This window comes from Anopheles arabiensis, chromosome 3 (genome assembly GCF_016920715.1).
Source record: "Anopheles arabiensis isolate DONGOLA chromosome 3, AaraD3, whole genome shotgun sequence".
NCBI classification, from domain to species: Eukaryota; Metazoa; Arthropoda; class Insecta; order Diptera; family Culicidae; genus Anopheles; species Anopheles arabiensis.
Genome location: NC_053518.1, coordinates 44,058,101 through 44,083,964, shown reverse-complemented (window position 1 = coordinate 44,083,964; position 25,864 = coordinate 44,058,101). Strand labels below are relative to the sequence as shown.

General features: G+C 43.5%; 1 protein-coding gene across 2 annotated transcripts in view; it reads right to left on the bottom strand.

Moving 5' to 3' along the window:
* The window catches only part of LOC120902286 (protein naked cuticle homolog), a 43,330-nt gene extending 18,519 nt beyond the window's left edge, over window positions 1-24,811 (bottom strand). Inside the window, exons 1-2 of one of the 2 annotated variants that reach the window (XM_040310923.1) lie at window positions 24,618-24,811; window positions 22,775-23,524 (exon numbers count right to left, since the gene is read on the bottom strand). In XM_040310923.1, coding sequence (XP_040166857.1) covers window positions 22,775-22,838 — 64 coding nt within the window. In that variant the 5' untranslated portion in view covers window positions 22,839-23,524; window positions 24,618-24,811. The other variant, XM_040310924.1, reaches the window with a different exon arrangement.
* Between the last annotated feature and the right edge of the window lie 1,053 nt (window positions 24,812-25,864).

Here is a 25,864-nt window from a genome sequence, read left to right as displayed (position 1 = left end):
ACAATCAAAACCAGCCGACGACAGCAGAACATGCCTGGTTCTTTATGTGTTTCATTATTTTTTTCTATTTTTTGTCCATTTTTTACTATTTTGTCTAATAAAACAAGGATACAGGGTCTAGAGGTTGCGTATATTGTTTCTACCAAATTAGATATTAAACTAACCAGACCCTCATTGCGAGGACTGACTCAAAAGTATATATGAACCAACGCGGCTGCTTTTAAATGTTCAGACGCCCAACTTACAAAACCGGGATTGGTTCAACTCTAATTTTAAAACAAATGGCATTTTCAAATAAAAAAAAAGTAGCACTTTTAAGAATAAATCATTTCATTTCACATTTTTAGTAACAAATTTGAATTTTTCACGGCGTGCATTGTTTGACAACGTGTTGAAGAAAACAACTACCAAAGTGACTGCGCGAGTGACGCTGTGTGCTGAAACAAAACGCATGTGGTGTGATCGTTTTAATTTTTCATTTCACGTTTTGCATTTTGTTGTTCGACTATCGGGAGGCCCACCCGACAGACAGTGATTAAACGTAATGATAATCAATCATCCTTGTTCTTTTCTACCCCAATCGAAAAGTTTTTTTTCTTCTCCATCTCTTTCACACCTTCCAAACGAAGTGGAAATATACCCAGCGGGATGGCTGTACGGCTTCTCTGGACGTGTGTCGCCGTTTTGTCACCGGATGTCGGAACGAAAGTCGGAAATGGTAACTGGAGTTTGATTAATGAAATATGGTACTCTCGCATGAGGTGCTGGTGATATCGTGAGCATCGTTTTAAAGAAAACAGTGCTTTAACAGCGTTAGTTTTTGATAATAGATACCTGTAAAAAATGATTTAAACTAAATCATGATTCCTTTATATATAAAAACATATCAGTTCCTGTTTTTTCAATGAAAATAGACTACTACGAATTATGTTTTAGATTTTCGATTTAACAAGTGTTTTACAAAGCTTGCCGCGCATCTCCATACAAAAAAACTATAAATTATGTACAAACACAAATTGAAAACGCTCTCAAACATCAGAGTCTGGTATATAAAACGCCACAAGAATAATAGAAATTGGAGAGAAAAAAACAATCTCATCTTCCTTGCGTATAGCTGGATCATACACAGAGATAAAAGCAGCAAATTGAAATCGTCATTGCACTCCTGTCTTGATAACGAAATGAGATTTCACTTATTCATATGGATGAGCAAAACTTCAACACGTCTCCCCAGTGGTGAAATATCAATCGTACCGTAAAAAAAAACATATAATCCCAATCGTCCTTGTTCAGTTTCTCACTTCCACATGCAAGGGAGCTCCCATTTTCGATTTATTTTTATCAACAAAAACCGATGTTTTGGAAATTATCGATCGTTTTATCGTGATGGAAAAATAACAAAAACAAAACTACTGTTCAATTCGATTTGGTGTTCATGGTTCCCAATCGATTGGTTTTACAATATATGCATTTTGCTGTTCTACCAAATTCAAGCAGTGTAGCAAGATGGAATATACATTCAAGTGATTTCAGACGACAGCTGTCATCCCAAATTTCATTTATATCAACAATAAAGGTACATATTTCATATTTCGTTGTATACATTCGACAATGCACTCAGTTTTGTGACAAAAAAATACATTTACATACTGCAAATTACTCGCCCAAAACAGAATGATGAGTTTTTATCACAAAAGTCACTACAACCATATGCGTATTAGTTATTGAGTTTAGACATACCTGTAGAAAAGCGTATACAAAATGTGATTAGACATTTGTACAAGAATCGATGTAAACAATATTTTTCTTTTTAAAATAAATGTATTAATCATTGAGATAGTGCTAAAAATAATTCAACCTACGAATGAAAGAAGGACAAACGACATCCGAGCCAAAGTAAAAGACAGCTTCCGGAAGGTCAAACCGAATTATGTAAAAACAGGCCAACGACGGAATGTGTTATGCATACACAATTTCGATCCTGAGAGCATAATGAAAGCTCGGTAAGGAAAGAAGTAGAGTAAACTAGAGGAACTGTTCCGACTATCAATGCTACAACGTGCAAGAGAATGCGTTAGCAAAGGAAGAGTACGAAACAGGAACAGGAAAAAATATCTCCATTAAAAGAAGGACCTCGGGGGACTACGAACAGCTAAGGATATTAAAGTACTCTTCAAAAAACGCTCACGTAGAGCTGGGCCAATGTGAATACTAATGCGGACGCTCCTACGGGAGACCATTGCTTTTAACAAGTCATACGATAGGAAGTACACACAAGCTGTCGTTAGGGATAAATACTAGGCTCGCCCACCGAGATGCTGCAGACCAAACTTATCATAACAAACCGGTGACCTACAAAGCAGCCATTTTTAGTTTAAGAACCCCCACTTTTCCATACTAAAGACCTTATGGAAGTAATAAATCCTCATACGATATATTTCGTTGCAACTAAATCGCTGAGCGGATCAAGATACTAGAAATTTGATTTGAAGATGAATACTGTGTTTAATATGTCCAACTTAATAATGGGCATACAGAAGAAAACTATAATAAATTGTTCAACCCATATTATCAAATTCAAAACGGACATGAATAAAACGACCATTATTACTTATCCACTATTTTTAGCTTTACTCATCTTGGACTTCTGATAACAGTGGTAGATTTTATATTTGCTATTTTTTACCTCCTTTTGTTGGCAGTAGTTGAATAAATTGACTTTTCCAGTTACAAACTCTATATTCGCGAACTAAAATTGGTCCCTATTGCCTAGTTGATGTATCAAATTGTAGTCCAAAAAACTTCCAAAATAAACAACAGACTATATATTGTTCATTATTGTCATTCTTTATAGCTTTTATCCAATAATCTGCTGGTGACGAAAGAATGATGGAAGTATCTCAGTGATGAAAAAATCAATACTACTAGCTATGTAACGACGTATTCGTCTGAACATAACACCTTCCATTCCTCGCCTTCCAAGTCCAATGGTATGAATTTGGTCATCGTCGCTTCACGCTAAAGTCATCGTATATAGTGTACCATTATCGTCGGATGTCCGGATACTGGATGGCGACAACCATCCAGTGAGGTGCAACAATGCATGCCATGGCAAAGGAAAACCCAATCAACGACAAAGCTCCAGATCCGCACAAAAATCCTCTCGTGCAAAGATCTCCAACCGCCAACAAAGACCTGTCCGACAATTACTGACGCATAGGGCGATCAGCACAAGGCGGTAGGGTTAGAGTTTATTTACCGTTTGGAGCTCGTAATTACATTTCCATCACGATGCCGTTCTAAAACAAAAAAAAAGTACACATCTCCGGGGAAGAGCGGCTGTCAGATGTGACTGATTCAAAGACGAATGCAGACAGGGGGAAAACGAACCCAGGAGAGAGAAAAAAGAAACACAATTCCTCAACCACACACACACACACAAATAAACACAGAGCAACGAACAGGTCCACGGACAAGTGAAGAGTTTCATCTAGCAATAGAAGAAACCCCGCCGGGAGCGCTATTGGTGAAACTTTCCCGCTAGAGATACGCCGGGAATGACTGAGAAGCAAACCCTTAAAGGAAACGCCAATACTTTTGTACTTCACCATGCTGAGTGTACGGCGAGTTCGATCTCGCAATTTCAAGAGAAAGAGTAATAACGGTATAGAAAAGACCACAACGAAGGCATATTGGAACGATGATGGCAGCGGAAGCCTATAAGAGGAAGAGGTAAAGGGAATATTGACGGAGACGGCAATCAACGACGACCACCTGCAGACAGAAACTACGAGAAACTGCATGTCGGCTCGTCTATTGTGGTCAGTGGTCGTACAAGTAATCTGGTATCGTTGGATGTTGTACGGAGTTTGTGGACACCTTTGCATATAAATCAAGTACAGCCGACGTCTGAAATTGTACAGCATCAGCATATACAATGCCACAAATGAAGTTGTATCGGGCATGTTTTGCATTTCAAAACAACGTACAAATGGCTATGGCTTGGTGAATATGAGCAGACAGCAAAAAGGTTTTTGTCTTTTGCTCGCTTGTCTAATACATAAGTAACTTTCTTAGATGCAAATATCACTCACACAACCAACAAATTACGCTCATTGCTGGTTACTATAATACACATTTCTATTGTATAGTTTGCAAGAATCATATCTTTCTATTTCAATAAATTGTTAAAAGCAAGTCAGGACTGCGTTTGAATGAAAAAAAAAATCCAACACACAACGCAAAATGCTGAATACCACCCAAGCTGTCCAATCGTAGCTAATGTTTCCAGCAGGCGATTTCCTAAGGGATTTTCGAAGAAAATTAGTCATCCATACAAAACCCTACAACTTATCACCATTCTCTTTTCAACGATCCCACAGCATCAATTTCTGTGAAGGCACCGAAACTGTACAGGTCAAAACCTAGGGTTTGTAAAGAAAAACGGCATCGCCATCTGTTTCCAGTTCCATCGCCTTTTACGAACTGTTGTACAGTAGAAACTGTACTGATTCATAGCACTTGTAAATCTATAAAGAGAAGGAATCAGCCCTAATTTTCGGCATTTGAGTATTTTACGGTATGTATACGGTATTTTATGTGTGGGATAAATTTCGTCAGTTATTCCAATTTTTGAATACAGTACGAACTCACTGGTTGAACTTCGATTCCCTGCCGACTATTGAGTATGTGCTTTGGCACGTTTTTCCATACAAAAATTTTCGATACAAACGGATGCTTTTTAATTTAAATGTCAGCCAACTATTGAGCGTTAAACTGAAAAGCATGCCAACTAAAAAGCGTTCAACTATTGAATTTTGTACTTATGAAAAAATGGAACTTCTAATATAGGATGTTCACTCATACGATGAGAATCATACACAAACGTACAATGTATGCTAAATGATTGCATAGATGTCGAATAATGAAAAACAATAGGGTTACATGTATTTGCATAACACCGTGTCAGTTACGACCGTGTTTATTTGCTATGAGTAACAAGATCTATACAACAGAGAGCGGAAGCATCCAGACCCATGTAAACGAATTAATTATAATTTAGTTCTCCAATCATTGTTTCTATGCGTCCTACCAGACGGTCATAATAATTAGACGCAGACACTAAGCTCTTATCTGTCACATCTTCATCTTCGATCACCTCTAGTAGCTGGCGCCGCGATCGATGAAAGAATGTTGCAATCGTTGGGTTCAGATCGCGCAACTGTTCCTTCGATCGTTAATATCGCCAGCAATTAAGTAGTATAACGACCACCTCACACCGACCGCCACAGCTAAATGATAGGTCTCCTAGATATACCGGTGTTGTCGCTGACAAGAAAAGTGGTGATGGCGGTACGCAACAATTACTGCCCCCGGTTCACCTCATTCCGCGCTGCTGTGATTACTGCGGCCTACCACCGAAGTTGCAACAGCAAAACATGAGACTACCACTGTGGGAGAGGATTGCGTTACGCATGGGCACGTCCACCATGAAACACCAGCCAGCCAGCCTCAGGGTGCGTCCGCTCGACCGGACGATTATAATTGATATCAAACCCCATGTATAGATGGGCCCGGCTCTACGCATCCGGTATAGCGTACCAGCATTATGCGCGCTGCACCGGTGCATTTCCCACCACTCGTCCAATAATAACGCCCGTCGGTGTGTATATCCGATGTCCGACATTCTACCGGATACTTTTTATCCAGCATTTCAATCACTGTGGATGGTGGAGTGTGTGTACAAAGATGGTGCTTGCACAAAACAATTTGTGCAACGGCACGCCAAGGTGTGGCTAATTGAGATGTAGCGCTTGGTGTTCGGGGGATATTACGGGTAAAATTGATATAATTAGCAAGCTGATGAAGAATGATGGTATGACGATTGGAAGCGATTTGTTCCGGGCGATGCCCGAAGAGGATCCGGTTGCGGACATGCTTTCATAAAGATAGAGACACCAAGCAATCTTACATTTGACAAATGGAAACATGTCGAACATACTCTAGACGTCGTGAATTTAAAAAAGAGACAAGCTTTGAAAAGGAACGTGACGCAACAAAATAATAAACATAATTTTACCTACTTTTTGACTTGTGAAATACGTTTATTGTTCAAAGAGTATTCAAAAAATCAAATGCGCATAAGACAAATGTTAAAGTCTCATTTTATACATTTACTCATTAATACATCATGACGGGTAAGTTGTTAAGTTAAGTTTTTGACTGTACCACGGGATCATTCTTTTATACATTCATTGATATATAACAACCGGTCATTTTATACAAATCAATAATAAACAAAGTAGGCTCCCACATTTAGAATAGTTTCAGGCTGGCAGATGAAAATAATCCTTATATTGATTTGAGTTCCAACAACACGACAGCAACAATAATAATAATAATAATAAAATTATGAGAATGAATGAAAAAACTACCATAAACCAGATAAGAGGTATTGTTTTGATACGAAAAATAAAGCGAATATCTTCATGGCACAGTATTGTGAAGAGTGTTTCCCTCAGACCATTGCATATTTCATAAGCACCAGACATTACTGTTATGGAGCAACACCATCCAGTCAAGCAGATGAAAACCAGAAACTTCCGGGATAACCTTTGGGATAACTAAACATTGACTCGAACGAAAAGCACCAGTAGCCGATTCTAGGTCGAAGAAAATAAAATACAGTCTCGATTTCCGGTGCATTTGTATAGAATGCATTTTTCATTGCACTGTGTTAGATGCAGATTGGAACTGTTTTCTAAATCGTTCAATACAAGCCCTATAAAACAAGTATTGAATAAATAAATTCTCTTGTAGTTACTGTTGTTTGTATTGAAGATTTGACCTCTTATCTGCATGTCGTATGTAGTCACTATTACTCATACAAAAAATAGATGGTGATGTTGTTTTATAAAACAATAAAAAACAAACAACACTTACTGCGTGCGAGTCTAATAGCATAATGATAAAGATGTAGTTATGCTTTTCATTATTGTAATAGCTTTCTCATAGCAACTTACTACAGTACTGATCATTTAACGATTAAAAAGGATGAATGTTAAATCACCGTTACCCAAAATTGACGGTCAAATCAAGCTGGTGTTTTGGTGCTTCACTGTTCACTAAAAGCACTATTTTGCTCTAGAGCTAATTTTCGGTCGTTTCGTTCCATTTCAGAGCAACCAATAATTAAACACAATCCAGAACTAAAGCCGAAACTAATACCGAACCGTGACGAATCAACCGAAATGGGAATTTTTACAACGACGTCTGAACAACAGTCCTAGTTCTCCTTCTTCCAGCCGCTGCCCTTGGATAGCCGCTACAGCAAGGGAAACGGCTTCCTAGCCCGATGTGCGCGCTTGAGAAACAAAACATTTTTTTGTATTTACTGCCGAGGTGAAATCAACGACACGAACGTTTAGCCGTTACGCTTGAACAGGAATACCATCTGTGGCGAATGATTTCGTTAGGTTTCGCTCAAGTCGGCAGAGGATCAAACGATCTGTGAAACCGGACCGTGTGTTATTGATAGATAGCCACAGTTCAACCATCTTTTTTTCAAGTTTGGCCAATATATATTCAACCATGCATGTCGACAATACTAAAATAATACACTACTATAAGAATTAGGTTTGCAGTAATAAAAAATGCACTTAAACACAACCTTTGGCCTTAATCCTCTGTTCACCAACAACTTATTTTTCTTGTTATTGCTATATTTTCATATAGCATAAATCGAGCAAAAACGCAACCACGACCGGAGCTGCAAATAGTAGCAGCAGCCGCGGGTGTATCAATCGTACGATCACAAATGGTCGGAAAGTAGTGGTCTAAGTGTAGCGGCACAAAACACAGCGCGGCCTGCCAGCTTGCCGGTATAGGTGTAAGACATTATACAGTCGATCCTGCATACAGCAGAAACTGGAGAAACACGAACAGCCTCGCGTTGGACGGTGAAAATGGGGAGAGAATGCACGCGAAGGGTGCATTGGTCCATAATGGCGGAAAACATTAAAAGCCTCTTTTGGTCGATCGAAGCGATTTGGAACGGGACCGTAACACGTGCATACATGCAGGAAAGAGAACCAGAGACAACGAGAGTGAAGAAAAAAGGCAACAAAATCTCGCTGGAGTGGAGGACGACGACGGCATCCGACCAGCGCTGTGGAAGAGGCAGTGGTCGAATGCAGAGATAAAAGCGCACAGCCGAACTGACCATACGAGTGCGGCTTGTTTTTACGATCGGAGAGGGGGCCAAAGGTTCCTCATAACTTGGCATCAACCAGATGGAGACGCGGAAAAGATGCTATGCTATGGCGAACCGAAAATGCTGTGTATATTTGATTGTAAGCAGATGCAAAGGGTTCCAGTGAACTAACTATGAACCTATGGCAAACATTTCTTATTGTCAAGAGCAACTTATATACGAAAAGGGTAGCTGCACATTTTCGACCATTCTAATTTAATGCTCACAATCGTCAGACTTTCCTACACATACTAATTAACAGTCTGTTCTGCTTTTATATATTTAAAAATCACACACTAAATTGAACGAATGATACCAATACAAATAGTAATTCTGAAAATAAACAACATCCACCAAACACATAATCCGAAGAAAAACAACTATGAAATAACAAATAAAAAAAAAGTTATTCTAATTGTAGAGCGAGTAATTGATCCGCAAAATATGCAAACGAACACACTCAACCTACACCATGCAATAGCAATCCACCTTGTTTTTTCTCTCATTAAACGTGTGAGAGTGTTGGTGTGGGCCATAACGCGGTTTCAAATCGTACCGCCAATCCGCGGACCTCATGGCGGCCCGGCCACAAAAACGCATTAAAGAGCACAGAGTTCGCTTTACAAGCGCAACGGCGCACACGGGGAACGCAGCAATAACCCCCGCGCGAGGAGGATCGATGTGATCGAGAGCTGCGAGCAGGGCGAGATGAAACATATTTACGCCGAGCGAGTGAATGGGAAAGGCACATTTATTTAAACTCTCGAAAAAGATTGAAAGGGTTACACACCGCCGACGTGCGCACCTTCCTTCACTCCCTTGAAGCCCCACCAGGCACACTCTCACACCACACACCAGGCTTTGGGCAACCCCGCGCATGGATGCTGGAGCGAACGGGGTTCACGGTTCCAAAGATGTACGAGAGCGCAGGCTGGAGGTGGGTGCACGGGAAGGAGCACACAGAATGGGAAGCGGCCAACTGGCAATGGCGGCAGCGGATGATGCTCTATTGCCGCTATATTGCTTGTGCGCCGTTGCCGCGCAGATGATGGCATTGATCAAGCGACGATCGGCATGAGATCTTACCGGGGGTCGGCCGATCGGCGGGTGAGAAGCAAAAGAGAGCAAGGCAAAGAAAAACGGGAGAGAAAAAAAAAACCGTCGTATACCGACAGGCACCAACAGGGAAGGTTAAACCTTCAAAGAACTCACGAGCCGAAACTCGTGGGGATTGAAGGCGGGTGGAAAGGCACCACCGCATAAGAAATTCATCGTTTCATCTCGTTGGCCCCGCTGGACGATGATTTCGCTGTGCACGCTTCATCGATTTTCCTTAAGCGGGCGATCCCATCCAAACCCGATTCGATTCGCCTTTTGCGGGAAGGAAATGGAAATACATTTCAAACTTTGAGGAAACCTTTTGCAAAAGAACAATCATCACAGACACCAGTAGCTTCTAGCGTTGTTTTGTTGTATCTAATGCTATTTGTCGCAGCCTTTTGATCCAAAATAAGCTTAGGGACACCGAAGGTGTGTTACAAATGTTGTAGTATGTCACGCGGGACGTGGTTTTTTAATACAAAAAAAGTAAAAACTAATCTTATTTCCGTAAGCGTAATATCAACTTTTTGGCATCTTAATGCACGTTGTATTCCTCCCAAATCAGATAACTTCAAAATAGAAATGTCATTATAAGTTTTGAAAAAATCTCAGCTGCCTATTACAGAGGAAAATTTAATAGAAGGGTTTGTTCATTATTTTCGAGACATGCAAAAGCTTTCCATAGCATTTGCTCTCCAATTCTATTCTCGTCACCACGCATGTTTCATGTGTAGCCTTACACCTCATCTCTCATCAGTTTTGTAGTCTTACGTAGCCTTTGCAGCACACAAAAAAATCCTTACAATGGACACTCTAAAGCTAAAATTTAAAACATTCCTATGAAAGGCACCCCACCACGTAGGCCACACTGTAAGTTTGATCTCATGAGGACCAGACCCCGCTAAGCCATCCTAACGAAAAAAAAAACACAACAACGTATACGCTTCACCACTTTAACGACCCAGGGCCTCAGATAACGTTCTCTTGCGGTCAACCAAACGGCCGTATACGGCATACAGCAACAAACGCGGTTCGATCTGAGCGCGGCAAGTATCAAAACCGAATAATTTTATTCTGTGTTCATCTCTCGCTCGTAATCGAGACCGGCGGAACCGAGGGATGCACGAGAATCACTGCATCTCTATACTGGCTCCCTCCCCAACTAAGGCAGGGGATATGATGGTGGTGGAGGTGGGTGTGCGAGATTTTAATTAACGGTAATCAATTAAAATTCCCTTCAATTTCCCGCGATCACTTCGCCGAACCTCTGGAAAGACGACAGGCGGAGGGCCGCGATTGACGCGCCGGTGCAAGGTTTTTGATATCCACAAATGGAATCTCGTCTTCACCTTCTTTCTTGGCAACTTTCAAAACGAATAAAAACTCGAACCGAGAAGAACGATGGGATGAAGCAAAAGCAGAAAACCGATTCAAGATAATAATAATAAAACAGTCATCCACTGCCAGCGACCCACGGCCATGGCCACCCCTATCGACAGAAAGGACACGGCGGCGGTGCTGGAGCTGAGAGAGCGTTTCACGTTCATTACGGGCAGCATCTCAGCCACCGCCCAAACTGGCAGGCCGCCCGTAGACGCGTACAGTCTGGCCAAACAACACAGTTGTGCGTCCATTAAACGACAATAATCGTCATTAACTTATATATCGCAGCGCTCTTCAGCGCGTTTGCCGCCACTATCGCATGAGTGTTCCGGGAGTGCCGCTGTACGAACACAGCCAGAAGAGAGAAACGCACTAATCTAGAGTTCTTCCTGGTTTGATGAATTTTGGGCCGGCGCGCCTTAAAGTAAGCGCGTACAATAGATCTTTTTTTTGTGTGTGGCATTCTTATGTGCGGCAAATGCGGCCATTAATGTGTATTCTTCACCCCCTTTTTAAACCGCTTTAATCCGTCCTCCGCCGTGTATTTATGACCACCGCCGTATGTCGTAGTAGTTTTGGCCGCTTCATTCTTCGCGTCGTTGTGCACACACAAATCGGACGTTGAACCGTGGCAGATGAAAAGGAGAACAACACTCTTGCTCACCTGTCACTGTAAAGCAGTGAAAAAAGGTCGTGGAAATGGAAAAATGTTGTACTTATTGTCGAGAAGATAGTTGCTGATATAAAACGCTTTTGAACCTGTCCTCCTCCGTTGTGTGATGCAAAAAGATGGCCAAGTGTTTCCGTCGACTGTTAAGCTTACCTGCAAATACACGTAAGATTAGGAAGGAAATACGGTTAAAACTTGTAATAAATAGTGGTGTTTATATCATCTGTTTACGATAAAGCGGTAAAAAACCTCGAAAGTACGGTAAATCCTCGAAGTCGAACTTGGTATTGAATATGAAATCCTATTGGGAGCTAAAGCTAATATTTGAAATCTATAAACTAGTCTCTTTCCTCTAAAAGAATAAGGAAAGTATCCAAATAAAAATACATAACATTTATTTATTATACTACAAGCCTGTTGTGAGCGTCTTTAAACTTGAGATTGTGATCATAAACAGATCGTAAAAATATTTATAATTTTGATATGGCAAACACTCAGCGATGTATTCAACATTCCCGTAACTCTAAGCGCATTCGCTTCAAACTTTAAACCTTACACTATCACAATGGGCAATAATTCAATAAGCACTGGAATGTGTTCTGTGTCAGACTCTGCCTATCCCTACTATTACAACGACCATCCATGATTAACCACTCCATGCAACTTAATGCAACTTACCATCAGGTACCCGAGACTAACCCCTGAAGGTACTACTGCCATAGTAGTGGGAAGAAATCGGCAAGGGGAAAAAAGAGCAAAATCGATCAATTAAAACCCCGTCTAATGGCACTATTTCGCATGCCTGAAACAACAATAACTATAAATTGCGCACATTATCGCGCCGACACGGCGGAATAGCGATTGCAAACTTGGTTGGCGCCGCCCCACAGCCACAGCAACTACTCTCTGCTTCACAGAGTAGGCCCAGGTCTGTCTGTCGGTCGGCGCAGCGGGCTTTGATGTGAAAAGGAGGAGGACCCCTCGAGAGGAACGGTGAGGCGGAGTGCTCGCGTGCGCGGCTATATCTTCCGTGCCGACAATCTACGTTACATCGCTTGTTTCACCTATAGCAAGGTTTAATGACCACGGGGCGGTGTTTGGCGGTGCACCAACCACCCATTGACGGTTGGCCGCAAAACATAAACCGCGTGAAGTAAGTAAACTATTAGACGCGCTATGGAATTGTTTTTAATTAATATTGAAACAACGCTCTCGGTTGATTGCGCGGGCGAAATGTGGTCCAGCAGCGCACATTCACAGAGCGTCAGTCACAGCCAGTCACAGATTGTAATCGATTCAATGCCGCGTGATTGTGGACGAAAAATGTTGATTGAACAGTTTTAGCGTCGAATCTATTTTTAGATCAAAACGGCTATTTGTTATTGCAAAATTATAGAAAAAGAATATGAACCTTGCATGATTGGCATTAAGTTGTGTTAATGTTAGTTATTAAATTATGTGTTTTCCAATCGTGTAATTAACACTGGATCATAGCGTATCTACTTTGAATATATGGAGAGTAAGTAGTTGAGAAAAAATAACTTTTTCCAAGCTCTGCAATATATTCAATCCTAGCTACAAAACGTGAAAATGACTGGCCAAAGGCGTACAAGTTTTTTTTTTAATTATTTCTACGTGTTGCAAGATGCTGAACACTCAAGTGCCTAAGAGAACCGAGGAAGGCAGGAGTATACATTCAACAGAAAAGAAACTCGACTGTTTCGATAGAAGATCTATGCGCCAGCGTCTACTACGCAAGCTTCGCAGTCCATATAGGCAGCCGGTGAGAAGTGGTACAATATTTACCAAAATTCCATTTGAATAAGTCATCACCATTGCCACCCGAGAGCTTCATTTTTCCTTACCGGGAAGGTAAACAAGCGCACGCCAGGGGCATACAGCGGAATCATGATGATGGGGAAAGGAGTTTAAACGGTATAAAAAAGCAAGCCAAAAATAAAGATAGAGAGTAAAATGCGTAGAGTATAGCTCCACCATGGAACGGTTTCGCTGTAAAGTATTTGATGGAGTCCAAACTTGGATGTCGGAAGAGCCGAATGTCTCTAGATCCTAGTGTTGAAATGGAATCACCAATTTTGTGATTAATTCGAGTTACTATGGCCAACTTCGTTCGGACCACGAAGTTCAAGGCAAGTAGGAAAAACTTAAATATACCTTCCATATCTCTTTTTGTCAATTTTCATGCCTCTTTTTAAGTCGCACAGCTCAGCCCACGGGTATATTGCAAAGAAAAGCCTGCTTATACATTGCCGGTCGGGTTCAATTCATGTACTGGACCGTCTTCTCTAAGCGCTATGATATATCAATGATGCAAATGTCAATACGTTAATACCAATGATTCACATAGCTTGAATGTCTTTCGCTAGAACTATCTCATATCATAGCCTATGGAGCCTACCTTGTATAAACTTCTGTTAACTGTAAGCTGTTTGCCACGAAGCAACTGCAAAACGCAACTGCTAGCAACGCTTTCCAACATTCTTCCAAGACCTGCGTGTGCACATGCATGTAGGTGACGTGCGTGTCGAAGAATTTTAAGCCGCAAAAAATGGAGTGTCAAGCAAGGTGCATGAACGTCAGCTTCTCGGTTTAGCTTGGGTGCAATCGCTGGGGCAACACGCAAGTGGAACGGTATTTTCACAACGACTGCAGATCAGAAGCACGCGATCTGCGATAGCTTTTCTGTAGCGTAACAACAGCCACCAAGGAGTGATGCGCATTTTGCACCTCACCATAATTATAACCCCGTTTGTGAGAACAGAGTCCCGGCAAAGGCGGAAATAGCTGCAGCTAAATGGCATCGTCACATTGGTTGCCCCTGTTGACGCGCTAGAAAAGAAATAACCATCAGCACTGAAACACGTGGATGCAAAAATGACCACAATATGTTTTGAGGTTTTAGGGAGTTTTTAAATAATTCTTTGTTTTTTTTTCTAATAATTTATCGAACAACGTCATCCAAACCACGAACGAACACAACTCAACAGCCTCCGTCGTAGCTGGTTGACAGTTTCTTTGACCGAAAAAGGAGCAACTGTCACGTAGCCAGAAAGGAATGGACCATATGTCTTCGTCATGAAGAGTGCAAAACGTCAGCATTTACCGACGCATCAGTGACCATCATCACGAGGCAAGGGTATTAAGCAAATAAGGAAACGGCAGAACCAACCGAACGCAAGGTTGGTAACGACGGTCCATCATTATAATTGTAGTTGTGTTCGAATTTCACCAAGCCGATCAAAGTCAGTACGATGGATTAACCTGAAGCGAGCAGGAATGTGGTTTTGCAGATATGTCGGGTTCTCGTTAAACCCCCCGGAGACGACGAAACAGCGGCAGTGCAGCCTGTTGAGTGACAGATGGATTCAATTTAACTGCAACGGAAGCGAGCGGTTTTTTCTTCTTTTTTTTGTTCACATTACCTTTTCCATACGCATAATATATCCAGACTGGCAGACAGCGAACGCAAAAGAGATCTGGCCGAACGGAATCATTCACCATTCATCCATGCGGATCGAAAGCAAAGGGAAATAATAACGTTTTGGAAATGAAAAAAGCAACGCCGCCAATCGGGATACCTGTCGTAGATGCTGGCAGTTAGGAACAGGGAAAAAGAAGGAACCGGACAAGATACAATACCCAGACAGACAGGCCCTCGTGCGCTCGCCCGAAAACCTCGCTGCATTTGTTTGGGGGCCACCAGTGACACCGGAGCATAGCGAAAATCTCACGATGCAATGTTTGGCGCGTAACCACCGAACGAATGGAAACAAATCTCAAGGCAAAATAAACCAGATCTCCTTGTTTACGACTCACCCCCCGGTTTTCGGTGACGGTTTTCTTTGCTCTCTTTATAAATTTCACATCCTCGCCAGAGCAACGAAAATCGAAGAAATATCTGGCAAAACGTGGCTCGTCTTGATTGCAACTAAGTCCGACATCGGCAAGAAACAAAAAAAAACACACACACACACAGAGGCCGCCTCAACAGTACACAAACGCGCTCAAGGCAGTCGCAAAGAACGCAGCAATGCTCTGCCATGCCAAAGAGGACGATCAGGCCATGGGGAAGCAGCTGGAGGTCAGCAAATTCAGCAGAGACATTTGCGGGACAAACTTAACAAAGCACGGTTCCTCAAAAAGACTTTGTGCGGCGGCCGCATCGGGCCACAACAAACAACACACAACCAGCAGCGATGTTAATTTTTTCAATACAAAATTCCAAACCAGCAAGTATGGCTGAAAAATGTGTACGACAATATAAAGCACTTTTGACGAGAGGCAAACCGCGTGCAAGAATGTGAGGCGGAAATATAATGCGTCGTCCCGTCCCCAGTGTGTCGTCGTTGTCCAGTTCGCAGTGTTTCCAATTGAAGAACTGTACATTATTGTGTCGATGCCCTAGCCTGCCTGGTCCGGAGCATCCGACTTGGTGCACTACGGTCCGCGGGTCCATCCAGCCTCTTTTCCAAAGCCTTAACTGAGAAAACAACTGGTTCCGGTTGCGTTCACGAAACGGTAATCAAGAAGTGTAGCGTTTTCTTTGTTGCTGCTCTCTTCATTAAAGCATTTGGTCACACTCCAACAAATGATAACCTGGCCGAGCAATTTTCATCGCAAGATGCTCCCACTTAAGCTCTTCCGTTTTCTGTTTTTTTTTAAATGCACATATGTATGCTTCCATCTGCCTATCGCGAGCGACTGTCGAGAGGAAAAATGTTAATCATATCCGCCAGCACTTTTGCAAGGTAAAACTTTTGCAAGCTGCTGAAAACAAAAAAAAATGCATCTTTACTGCTTTTCTGCAGATGCAACAACTATCTGTAAGGCCAATGGACGCCAAAAGAGTGCCCAATATAGGAGAGAGAAAAAACAAGCACCATCGTTTGCTGCAGCAGCACCATCGGCTTTTCATCGTTAATTGTAGGCTTTTGTGTAAGAAACAAACCGTTTCGCTCACTCTTATTTTTTTCTCAACAACTTCTGACAAACGTTTGAACTTTTTCGAAAAACAGAGCAAAGAAAACGGCGTGCGCTTGCCAGCTGTATATTTGAGCAATTTCACATTGGAATTGGATGTTACTTTTTGACCACAATGTCGGTAATGACTGTGAACAACAATGTTGCATAATCGTGTACCAGGAAATCAGTTCGCTTGGCGATTGGAACCACGAAACGAAACAACAAACACGTCAGTGGGGGGAGGGGATGAGGTTGTCCCTCCAAGACCACTTTAGAATTATTTAGAACAAGCGTTTTGCAAACCTACCAGAATAGATAATTCATTAGCGGAAAAGCTATATATGACTGCTATAACTGAAGTATACAAACTATTTTTTTCTTTTTTTACTCAAGTGAATTATATTCACTGTTAGCTCTAACTAGTAGAAACCTTTTAGCTTTTAAGGCAAATAATTGTGTGCTTATAATTAACAAAATACACAAAACCACACGAGTTCCACACATTACACATCTACATAGATGATCACTGGCAATGGTCCGGAAATTGTTCCACTTTCCACCACTTGTGCAAACTCTCTTTACCCTCTTATCTCGAAGCAACGTAACGTTCTTTTCAAAATTAGCCCTTCCCTTAGTTACGGATAAAATACTAATCATGCCAGGAGAGCAAGCTAAGCCTAACCCTTACCTTCCATGCAGCAATTGCAGCACAGAATCAGCGAACGCTCCCCCCTGTCCTGCAGTACCATGCGTACCATGTGCAACTATCGAAAGGAACCTTGAAGCAGCCACCACTGAGAGACCAACACAACACAAAAGACAAACAAAAGGCTACAATTTTCATCGCTTCCATATTTCAGCACCAGCAGGCAGTAGAAAAGGCGATAAAGTTTTTCCCTTTGCACTGTGCGGAGCCGCGCTGGCAGTGATGACAAGCAAGAAGATGCAGGCAACGCAGCAGCGCGACTGAGCAGCAAAGAAGCTGGATGGGAGAGGATCGGTGCATCGGTGGCGCGCAGGACGGCGAAGGGCACGGCACTTCAGCCCGTTCGCGCGGTTGTAACATTTTCCCCGGTGTAACCAGGCATCATTACCATTATCTTAATTTTCCTCACAGTTGCACTAATTTTCTGCCTTCTGCACAACGATGCATCCGATGCGCAAACGGGCAGCCGCTCCTAGCGCGTTCCTAGAACGGGTGCAATCCGTGTAAAAAGCTTTTTTTTATTATTCTCTTTCATACTGTACAGGTAAATCCCTTTTTGCAGGCAAGTGTTTTATAAAGTGGATGGAAACCCATACCCCTGTGTGCCTTTCTTGCTATGTCAAGGATCCCTCCTAGCATTAACATTAGCACTCTCAATATTGTGTCAATTGTTTGAGCAAAACAGACAGAGCTTTATAGTCCAGCATACTTAAAAAGGCAATAACATTGTTGATCATAACGTTGTCGAGTTTCATATCCAACACCCATATAAGCACATAACCACACGCACAATAAAGCTTTAAATATGCATGTTTCAGTAATATAGTTTTAGGTAAGCACTGTCCTGCGGTACAGTTGTCAATACGCATGACTCAATAACATGCCCGTCATGGGTTCATTCCCCGAATGGTCCGTCATTCCCTTATACGTAGGACTGAATATCTTTCCTGCTATGGGGGGAAATCAATTAGTCACTGAAAGCCAAGCCCACTAAGTGGTACAGGCAGTCCTTGAGCGACAACAGTTGTAGTGCCAAAGAAGAAGCGTTGGACGAAACGAACTAGTATAAATGCTGATAGCATCATTTCCATTGTCAAAGTTTTACAGCATAACTTTCAACGAGTTACTTCGCGTTTTAGTTATGCGAAGATTAGGACGAACCAAATTTACAACATGTTTTTTTTTCTCATTTACTCTACAAAATATCCACAAACCGATCGATCAAATGCTTCAAACGGTGATGCCCGGAACAGATGGTTTCGAATAGTGCCACGTTCACGTCCTACTCATTTGCTGTTTTCCCTCCCTCTCTTCTTCTCTCTACCTCTCTCTCTCTTTCTCTCTCTCGTTCGACACCATTCCCTTCGCTTCCTTACTATTCCTAGCGATCATAATTCTATTCGGTCAACGCTTTTTTTATCGTATTGAATCCTATTGTTCGGACAGCTTGCTTCAAACCTCCACCAACAGGCTTGCGAAGATCGGTTCAAAAGATCGTCCTGATCACTTTTGATGCCGCCTTCTTTCCTCTGCTTCTCGACCACCAAAAACAAAACAAAAACGACCGGTGTGTGTTAATATGCGTACGGGTGCGTAAATGTAAAAGCCGCACTGAAAAAAAAGGTAAAACGAATTGTAGACTTCACCGCCAAACATTCACCATCCGGGTGTATTCAGGATGTGTAGAGTGTGTAGCAGCGGAGGAAGAGCAGACCGACAAGGTAAGAAACGGCTTTTGTCGGATGCCGTCCCATTCCACGGCATAAAGCATAAAAGCAAATACATACACACACACACGCATGCACGCTCTCGGCACATACATAGCAGCATACGGCAGGCTATCGATGACCGTTGAATATGACATAGAAACACACAGCGAGCAAGCAGAGCAGAGGGAAAAATCCTTCCCGAAAACCTAGAAAATGAAACGATCGAAGCTTAGAAGCGAAGAGGAGAAAACGGGATCGCTCCTGCCTCTCTCTCTCTCTCGCTTTCTCTTTCGCACTGTATGCGATCTTTCAACTCAGCCCAAGATGCGGTAAGAACGAATTCACAACAACAAAAAATCCCGAGAACGCACGTATCTTTTCCGTAACGTACCCTACTCCTCATCTATGCTTCCACGCGTTCACGGCTTCCTCTTTCATACTTTGCTTTCATCCACTTTTCATTTCACCATCCCTTCCCCCCCCCCTCCCCCCTGGTGTCTCGTCGTTTCCTTCTTTTTCGGTTCATGGAAGGCTGATGTTCCAAGACGCCAACAACGTGTGTGAAGAGATTGGTGAAAAGAAACATTAAGGAACGCCACTGTAAGATGGGACAGTGAGCAAGAGTGGGAGAGAAAGAGAATAGAGAAAGAGGAAGGTGTAAAAACTCGACGCAAATGAAGAAGAAGGGCAAGAAAACAACACAAAGCGCACCGAACGGCGAAGGTAAAGACACAAGCCGCAGCAAAGAAAGAAAAGCCAAAAATGAACGCAAAGAAGAACGCACCCGACCCGACCCCTCCTGGTCCGATTCCGAAACATGCATCAAGGCAATGTAAGAGAGGGAAAAAAATGTAGAAGAAAAAAAGTAAAGATAAATGTAAAAAACAACAGTTTCACACACACACACACACACACACACACATCCACGTAAACACACACGCACGGCACAGCAGAAGTAGAAAGAAACCGAAAAGACATCCCGCGCGACTGCGCACTGTCTATTAAGGGGTGGGATGGATTCCAAGAGAGCCGCACCACACACGAGCGGCGGAAGGATGCTCCAGAGGGTGTGGTGCACGAAGGGTACAGTAGGGTAGGAGGGTTGATGGTCGGTCGGTCCAATGGAACAATTCCGAAAACGCGACCGAAATAGGAATGCCACCGAATGGTATGGCAGCACGGGGGCACACACATGTGTGTACGAGAGAACGGCAAGGGAGTGAAGGAAGGGGACGGGGAAGGCCGATGGGGCCGACGCGTAACCAATGGAACGAAACACGGAGCGGAGCGGTCAAAAAGAATCGAAAAGCCCCGCGCACACAAGGTGTTTGAGCGGGGACCGAAGTGAGCGGAACGCAGTGGAACGAACGGCAAGGGACGGTGGTCAAACGGGGGTGCTTGTCTGGTTCCACATACTCTATTCCCCGCACCCTCCATGTGGGCTGGCGAGGGGAAGAAGGGAAGAGAAGGGTGCTGAAAGGGATGCTGAAGCCACCATGCACGCACTCGCTCGCGTCATAAACCGTCCAAACGGTCGAGAAAGAGCAAGAAAAGACACACACAGTAAGAGAAACGCCGAAAGATCACAGGCAGACCGAAACCCGGCACACCCGGCCCGCCCGGGTACGGAGCGGACAGGGACGTAGGGTCCAAAGAAAGGAAGAAAGAGAGAGAGAGAGAGAATAACAATCGATGGGATAGAAGCGAAAGAGAGAGAAGGACGGGAGATGAGATGAGTAAAATAGCTACCAGAAGTGGCGCAGCAGCAGCAAGTGGTGGTCTTCAGGGGGTGAGTTGTTTGTTCGCAAATGCAGGAGCAGGACAGCGATTGCAGCAGCAGAAAAAGAGAAAAAGAGAGAGAGAGAGAGAGAGAGAGCGCGCGATCATCTGAAGGAAGAGCAGGATGATCGGACGCAGGCAAAAACTTAAAAGAGAAAACCCATGCGTGAGAGACGGCCGACGGTGGGTGGACGAACACGCATGATAATGACGCTGAAGATCATCACACACACACACACAAGCAGAGACACGCACACATACGCGGCACACGCACGCATCCATACGTGCCCGCGTGTACGCATAGTGCGGTAACTGCAGCAACCTTTCCTTTTTCTACCTTTTCGTTACCGACTTATTCCTATCTTTCCTTTCCCTACACAAGCCAGAGTGTTTCCGTTGGCAATCAACTTGTTGGATGACGGCTCCGGTTAAAGGCAGGGCTTTGATCACCCTACCATACACGTACCTCTTACTTTCCCCCCTTCTTCCCCCTTGAGGCAAACGATAACACACGAATGTTGCGTGTGTCGGTTGTATAGAAAGAAGAAAAAAAACAGTTCGACCTTTTTCTATTCCGCCCCAAAGCTTCGTCCAAACTGACACCCATCGATGGAAGAGGCCATCTCTGTTGGCAATAATAGAAAAGTCGTACCATTACATTGTAATGTGAACTATTAAATACTATAATACAACGAAAAACAATAGATAAATCGTTCGTTTTACTACCGTGCTGTACCATTTCGAGCGAGCCATAAAAGATTTGCTAAACAGCCGCCACAAAGCCCCGCAAACGCGGCTATATCCTGAACTACAACCCCTTTTAGCATCCTCCCACACACACATCTCCCATCCCTCCCTCCCAACCCAGTTCCGAACGCTACTATAACTGGGTCAAAACCATCTGCCAAATCGGTATACAGCAGGGCCACACAACAGGCACACGCTGCCGTAACGAAGAAAATGGCCTGCGGTGTAAAGAATGGCTCAATGTGCGATGGCGCGTTCGGGAGTGTGAGAGGTGTGAAAATTAACCACACTAACAGAACAGGCAGCGCCGTGGCCAGATGGTACTGCCGTCGCCGCCGCTGCCGCCGCCACTACTGCTGCTACGCAACGCACAAGCACAACCGAACGCGCGCGCGCCATCTTTGATGAATGGCAGAGTGCACTCTTCTTTTTCCAAACAACCCCGGCAAACCCCAGCGCAAAGAGCCGGCAAAGCAACGTGCGTGCCATGGCACGCCAATTGACACCAAGGAACAAAACGCCATTTCCCCGCTTGCTCTTGCCCTGCCTTGTCGCGGATCGACGCAAGGGGTGGTATTTTTTCCGCAGCCATAAATTGGTTTTTGGCTGGCGTTTTCAGTCGAGCCAGTCACCGCTTTCATTGTTGTTTTCGTTGCTCCCACCCCAACGGCACCTCCGTTGTAGGCACCTCGTCAAAGCAAGCTGGTGGCAATAATAAGCCGTGCGAAGTAGAGAAGTTGCCTGGCCTTTGCCTCTTTGCCCGATAAGCGCTCGGTTTAAGGCTTAAGCTGAGCCTACTTCTCCCAGAGTCGGCAGGAATGGAAGGCAATTTTCTCCAGCACCGATTCGAAGCAGTTCGGCGAAAGAGGGAAAATGTTGTGCCACCCTTGGTTTCGTCACGTCATCCTTCCAACCTTCTTATCCATTATGGATGTACGGCCCATCGGAGACGCATTTGGCAATTTAAGGGAGAGAGGCGAAGGAAAGCACGGGGTTAAAGAGCATATCCTAAGCCGAGCGGATTATTCCCGAGCACACACTTTTCTTACCACCACCAGCAACGTTAAGGCAAAGCAGGCCGAAACGGACGAAGGTGGCACCACTTGGCGATGAACAGATTCTGCCCAGGATACATCAAAAAGCTTCCATTCAAAGGATCCATACCCATTTCGGCCATCTTTCTTTCAGGGCGCGTTTCGTCTTTTCATGATCTGTATTTCTATTGGCGTTTTTGTTTTCTTCTTCTCTCGCTTTGATTGGTTGAGATGACTGATTCGACATTTGACAACTTGACACACAAATGGCGGTAGAGTAAATTGGGCACACCACTACCATTCGGTACAATTTATGCGCCGCCATATCGCAACTATACGCAGCGGCGGTTTGTGGTCGCGGCTGTGTGGAGATTGGGCCCACAACTTCTTGATAAGTGAGACGAACCTTACCTGTGAACTGTTTGTAGCCGCCCAGTATCTTGTGCTTCCACCATTTGACGATATTTCCTGCCATCGTGCCGGATGAAGGGGTGAGGGTGCTTGCCACGTTCACTGAACACACACACACACAGTATCGTCGCGCTTGCTTTATTCTGGCGGCGCGCTGTTCGATAACAGCACTTGCTTCAATTTCACTTTTGCTAACACTACACACTAAATGCGGGACGACGGGGGAGAAGGAGGAAGGTTTCTATGCGCTTTTCCTTGCCCCATAACATTCTCTAACTTTCCACTGCGCTCACTGTGCCATCGCTGCCAACGGCACACGAATAAACAGACTCTCCCACACACTCACACTCATACACACACTCTCACAAAGCCCGATGCCAACGAAACTCCAGATAACTATTTTTCCATTTTTCACTCGCCTGCCACACGGTGGTTGGCTTTACACTACACACTCAGGCGCCCTTGCAAGCTGCAAGTGACACACAAGGGGACTCTCTCCCTTCCAGCGCTCTACCCCTTTCCTCTTTCCTTCTACGCGCTTTTTGTCGCACCATTCGCTGCTACACAACGCACACTTGGAATGTTGGCGGTAGCTTTTTTATCGAACTGCATCACACTGTACTTTCAAAACACACTTCTTCTTGGGGGTTCTCAGCTATTTTGGAGCACAAGATCACACACCACGATCACACAATCTGATCTTGTGTGTACACGGTTTTGGTTTGACAGGTGGTGCTGATGGTGGACTTGCTGTAAAAAAAGGGTTTGAAAACAATCAGCGAATTGCGAAACGAGCATAAAGAATGCCAAGACAGCTTTCAAGCAGTAGTTCGTGCAGCTTATGTTCTGTAGCATAGCAAGCCATAACATACTATTTTCGAAGTTTAGAGAACCACTTCAGCGCACAGAAAAAATCGTTCGTTTGTAAATGTTCAATCAATGCCCGAAGTCCGGATTTCGGCCTGCTAAGCACACACCGTAGTACGACCATCAACTTCCACATCCACTTACAAGACACAAACATTCGCTTCTTTTTTTTCTAACCCCTTAAAATTGAGCGGGAATTGAAGTTGAAGATTGTTAGGTATGCGCTGCTCTCTGCTTAGCTGAACGTGGCCACAAAACACAAGGCCTGTTTCGGTGTGTTGGTGCACATTCTTCTACCTGCACTCTGGTACTATTGTGTTGGTGCGGGCTGTGTGATTGTGGTGTGCGTGCCTATGCTGGCCTTTTTCCACCACACCGACAGCACACACCTCCTTCTCTATGCAGTGCGTGTTCGCAAGATTCTGCTTTTGTTTTGTTGTATTTCTGCCCTGTAAATTGTTTATGTTTGGCCAAAGACTTACACGATTTCACTAATTGTTCTGATGATTTTCGTTTTCCCAAATAGCGAAGCGGCGAATACTACACAACAGCTCGCTTTTAATTGACACTTTGTTGCTTCGCAAGACGATGATATAATTAGCGATACAGCATATTATGAATGCGGCTTTTGCTGCCGAATATCTTCAAACCCGCTAAACCACTCGTACCACTCATAAATATCTCAGCTTGTACTACGCACAATTCGAAAATGAACGCTCTGGACCAAACAACGTGCAACACCAACTCTCTGCACGTCTCTCACCATCCTCGGTGTCTGCATGTTAAACGATCAAGCGCAGCCAATTTACGGATACACGGCATATGTACAATAATTTGCTCAAACACAAACTCAACACATTATGAATCAATAACTACGAGTACATCGTAACTAAAATGATTGCTGTACGACGCATTGCTCAGTCAACAAACTGAAGCAGTAAAAATAAACATTCGCTTCGTAGCCGCAAATAATCACCTTGGGTAATACACGTATAATACACAACACGCAGCAAGAAAATGCGTTTGTTTTTGTTTGCAAGTCTCACGATAAACAATGGCGCACAGAGAATCGCTGTAAATAGCAAATGCGTGCAGCTCTTTTCTTCACTGGCATTAAAACCACGAGCACGACATGCCGTACGTCCGCACGCTACGAAAGTAACATCACAAATAAAAGAGAGCAAGCGAAACACGCAGTTGAATGCTCGCCTGTCGCTATCTCTTTTTCATGCACGCTGGTCTCGCATGCTGTGTGCAGGCGTGTGTAAATGTGTGCGTACAGGGGACGCGATGTTTGCTGGCAGGCGTAGCGTAAGTGGGAAAGAGCAAGCTTCATGCGAGAGGGGTTGAGCTGCTGTGAAGCTTCGGATGCTTCTCGCACACATATGAAGCGGTCAGTTTGGCGATATGAAGTAGTCAACCCTGCGCCGTAAATGTATCGCGGCAACGAAACAATTGAGCTTTTAAATTTTGTAAGAGAAGCAGGAGCATTGCGGACCCTGTAGGTATTTTTATTAGTTGTTTACTATAATATTGAACGTTTAATAAAATAAAAATAGCGCGCGTATAACAAACTTAATTGGAATGCAGTAGTGTACAAAAATGCTTACATTATGCGAAATATTTTCCAGCATTCCGAGATGCAATGAAAAAGTAGTTCACCAAAAATATACGTTGAATCCTTTCTCTACAGCATTTCATAGCCCTAATTTCTTCAAATGTTGTAAAATTCACGTTACGCATTGTCTATGCCGCGTGTCAAAGCAATAGCACGATTAGATACAATTCGCGAAAAACGTATCTTCCAGCTGGAGATAATTAGAAGGAGCTGTTAAACATTCAAGCTACACTCTGAACTAAAACCAATTGGGCTGATTAAATGCTAGTTTTACCCTCTGGGTGCACTGTTGGGAACCGTGTGCAGAAGCATCACAACGAATTCGTGTCAAAATGATATTTATTTCCGATCGGCACTAAAAGAAACAGTTTTTTACGAAACATTATTATAAATGCTAGAAATAATAATGATAATAATCTGTAAAACAAACAGTAACAAACTCTGGCGCAAGGTTCTTCTTGATTGGTGGTGGCAAGGTGGCCCTACGGTGCATTAACGGAAAAGGATTTCATCGGTGTAGTTTTGCTTCAATTCTCTGTGTACGTTTTCAAAGCTTCAGGTTGTTTTTTTTTTATTTTAATAGCTGTTATTGCGAGAATCAAACA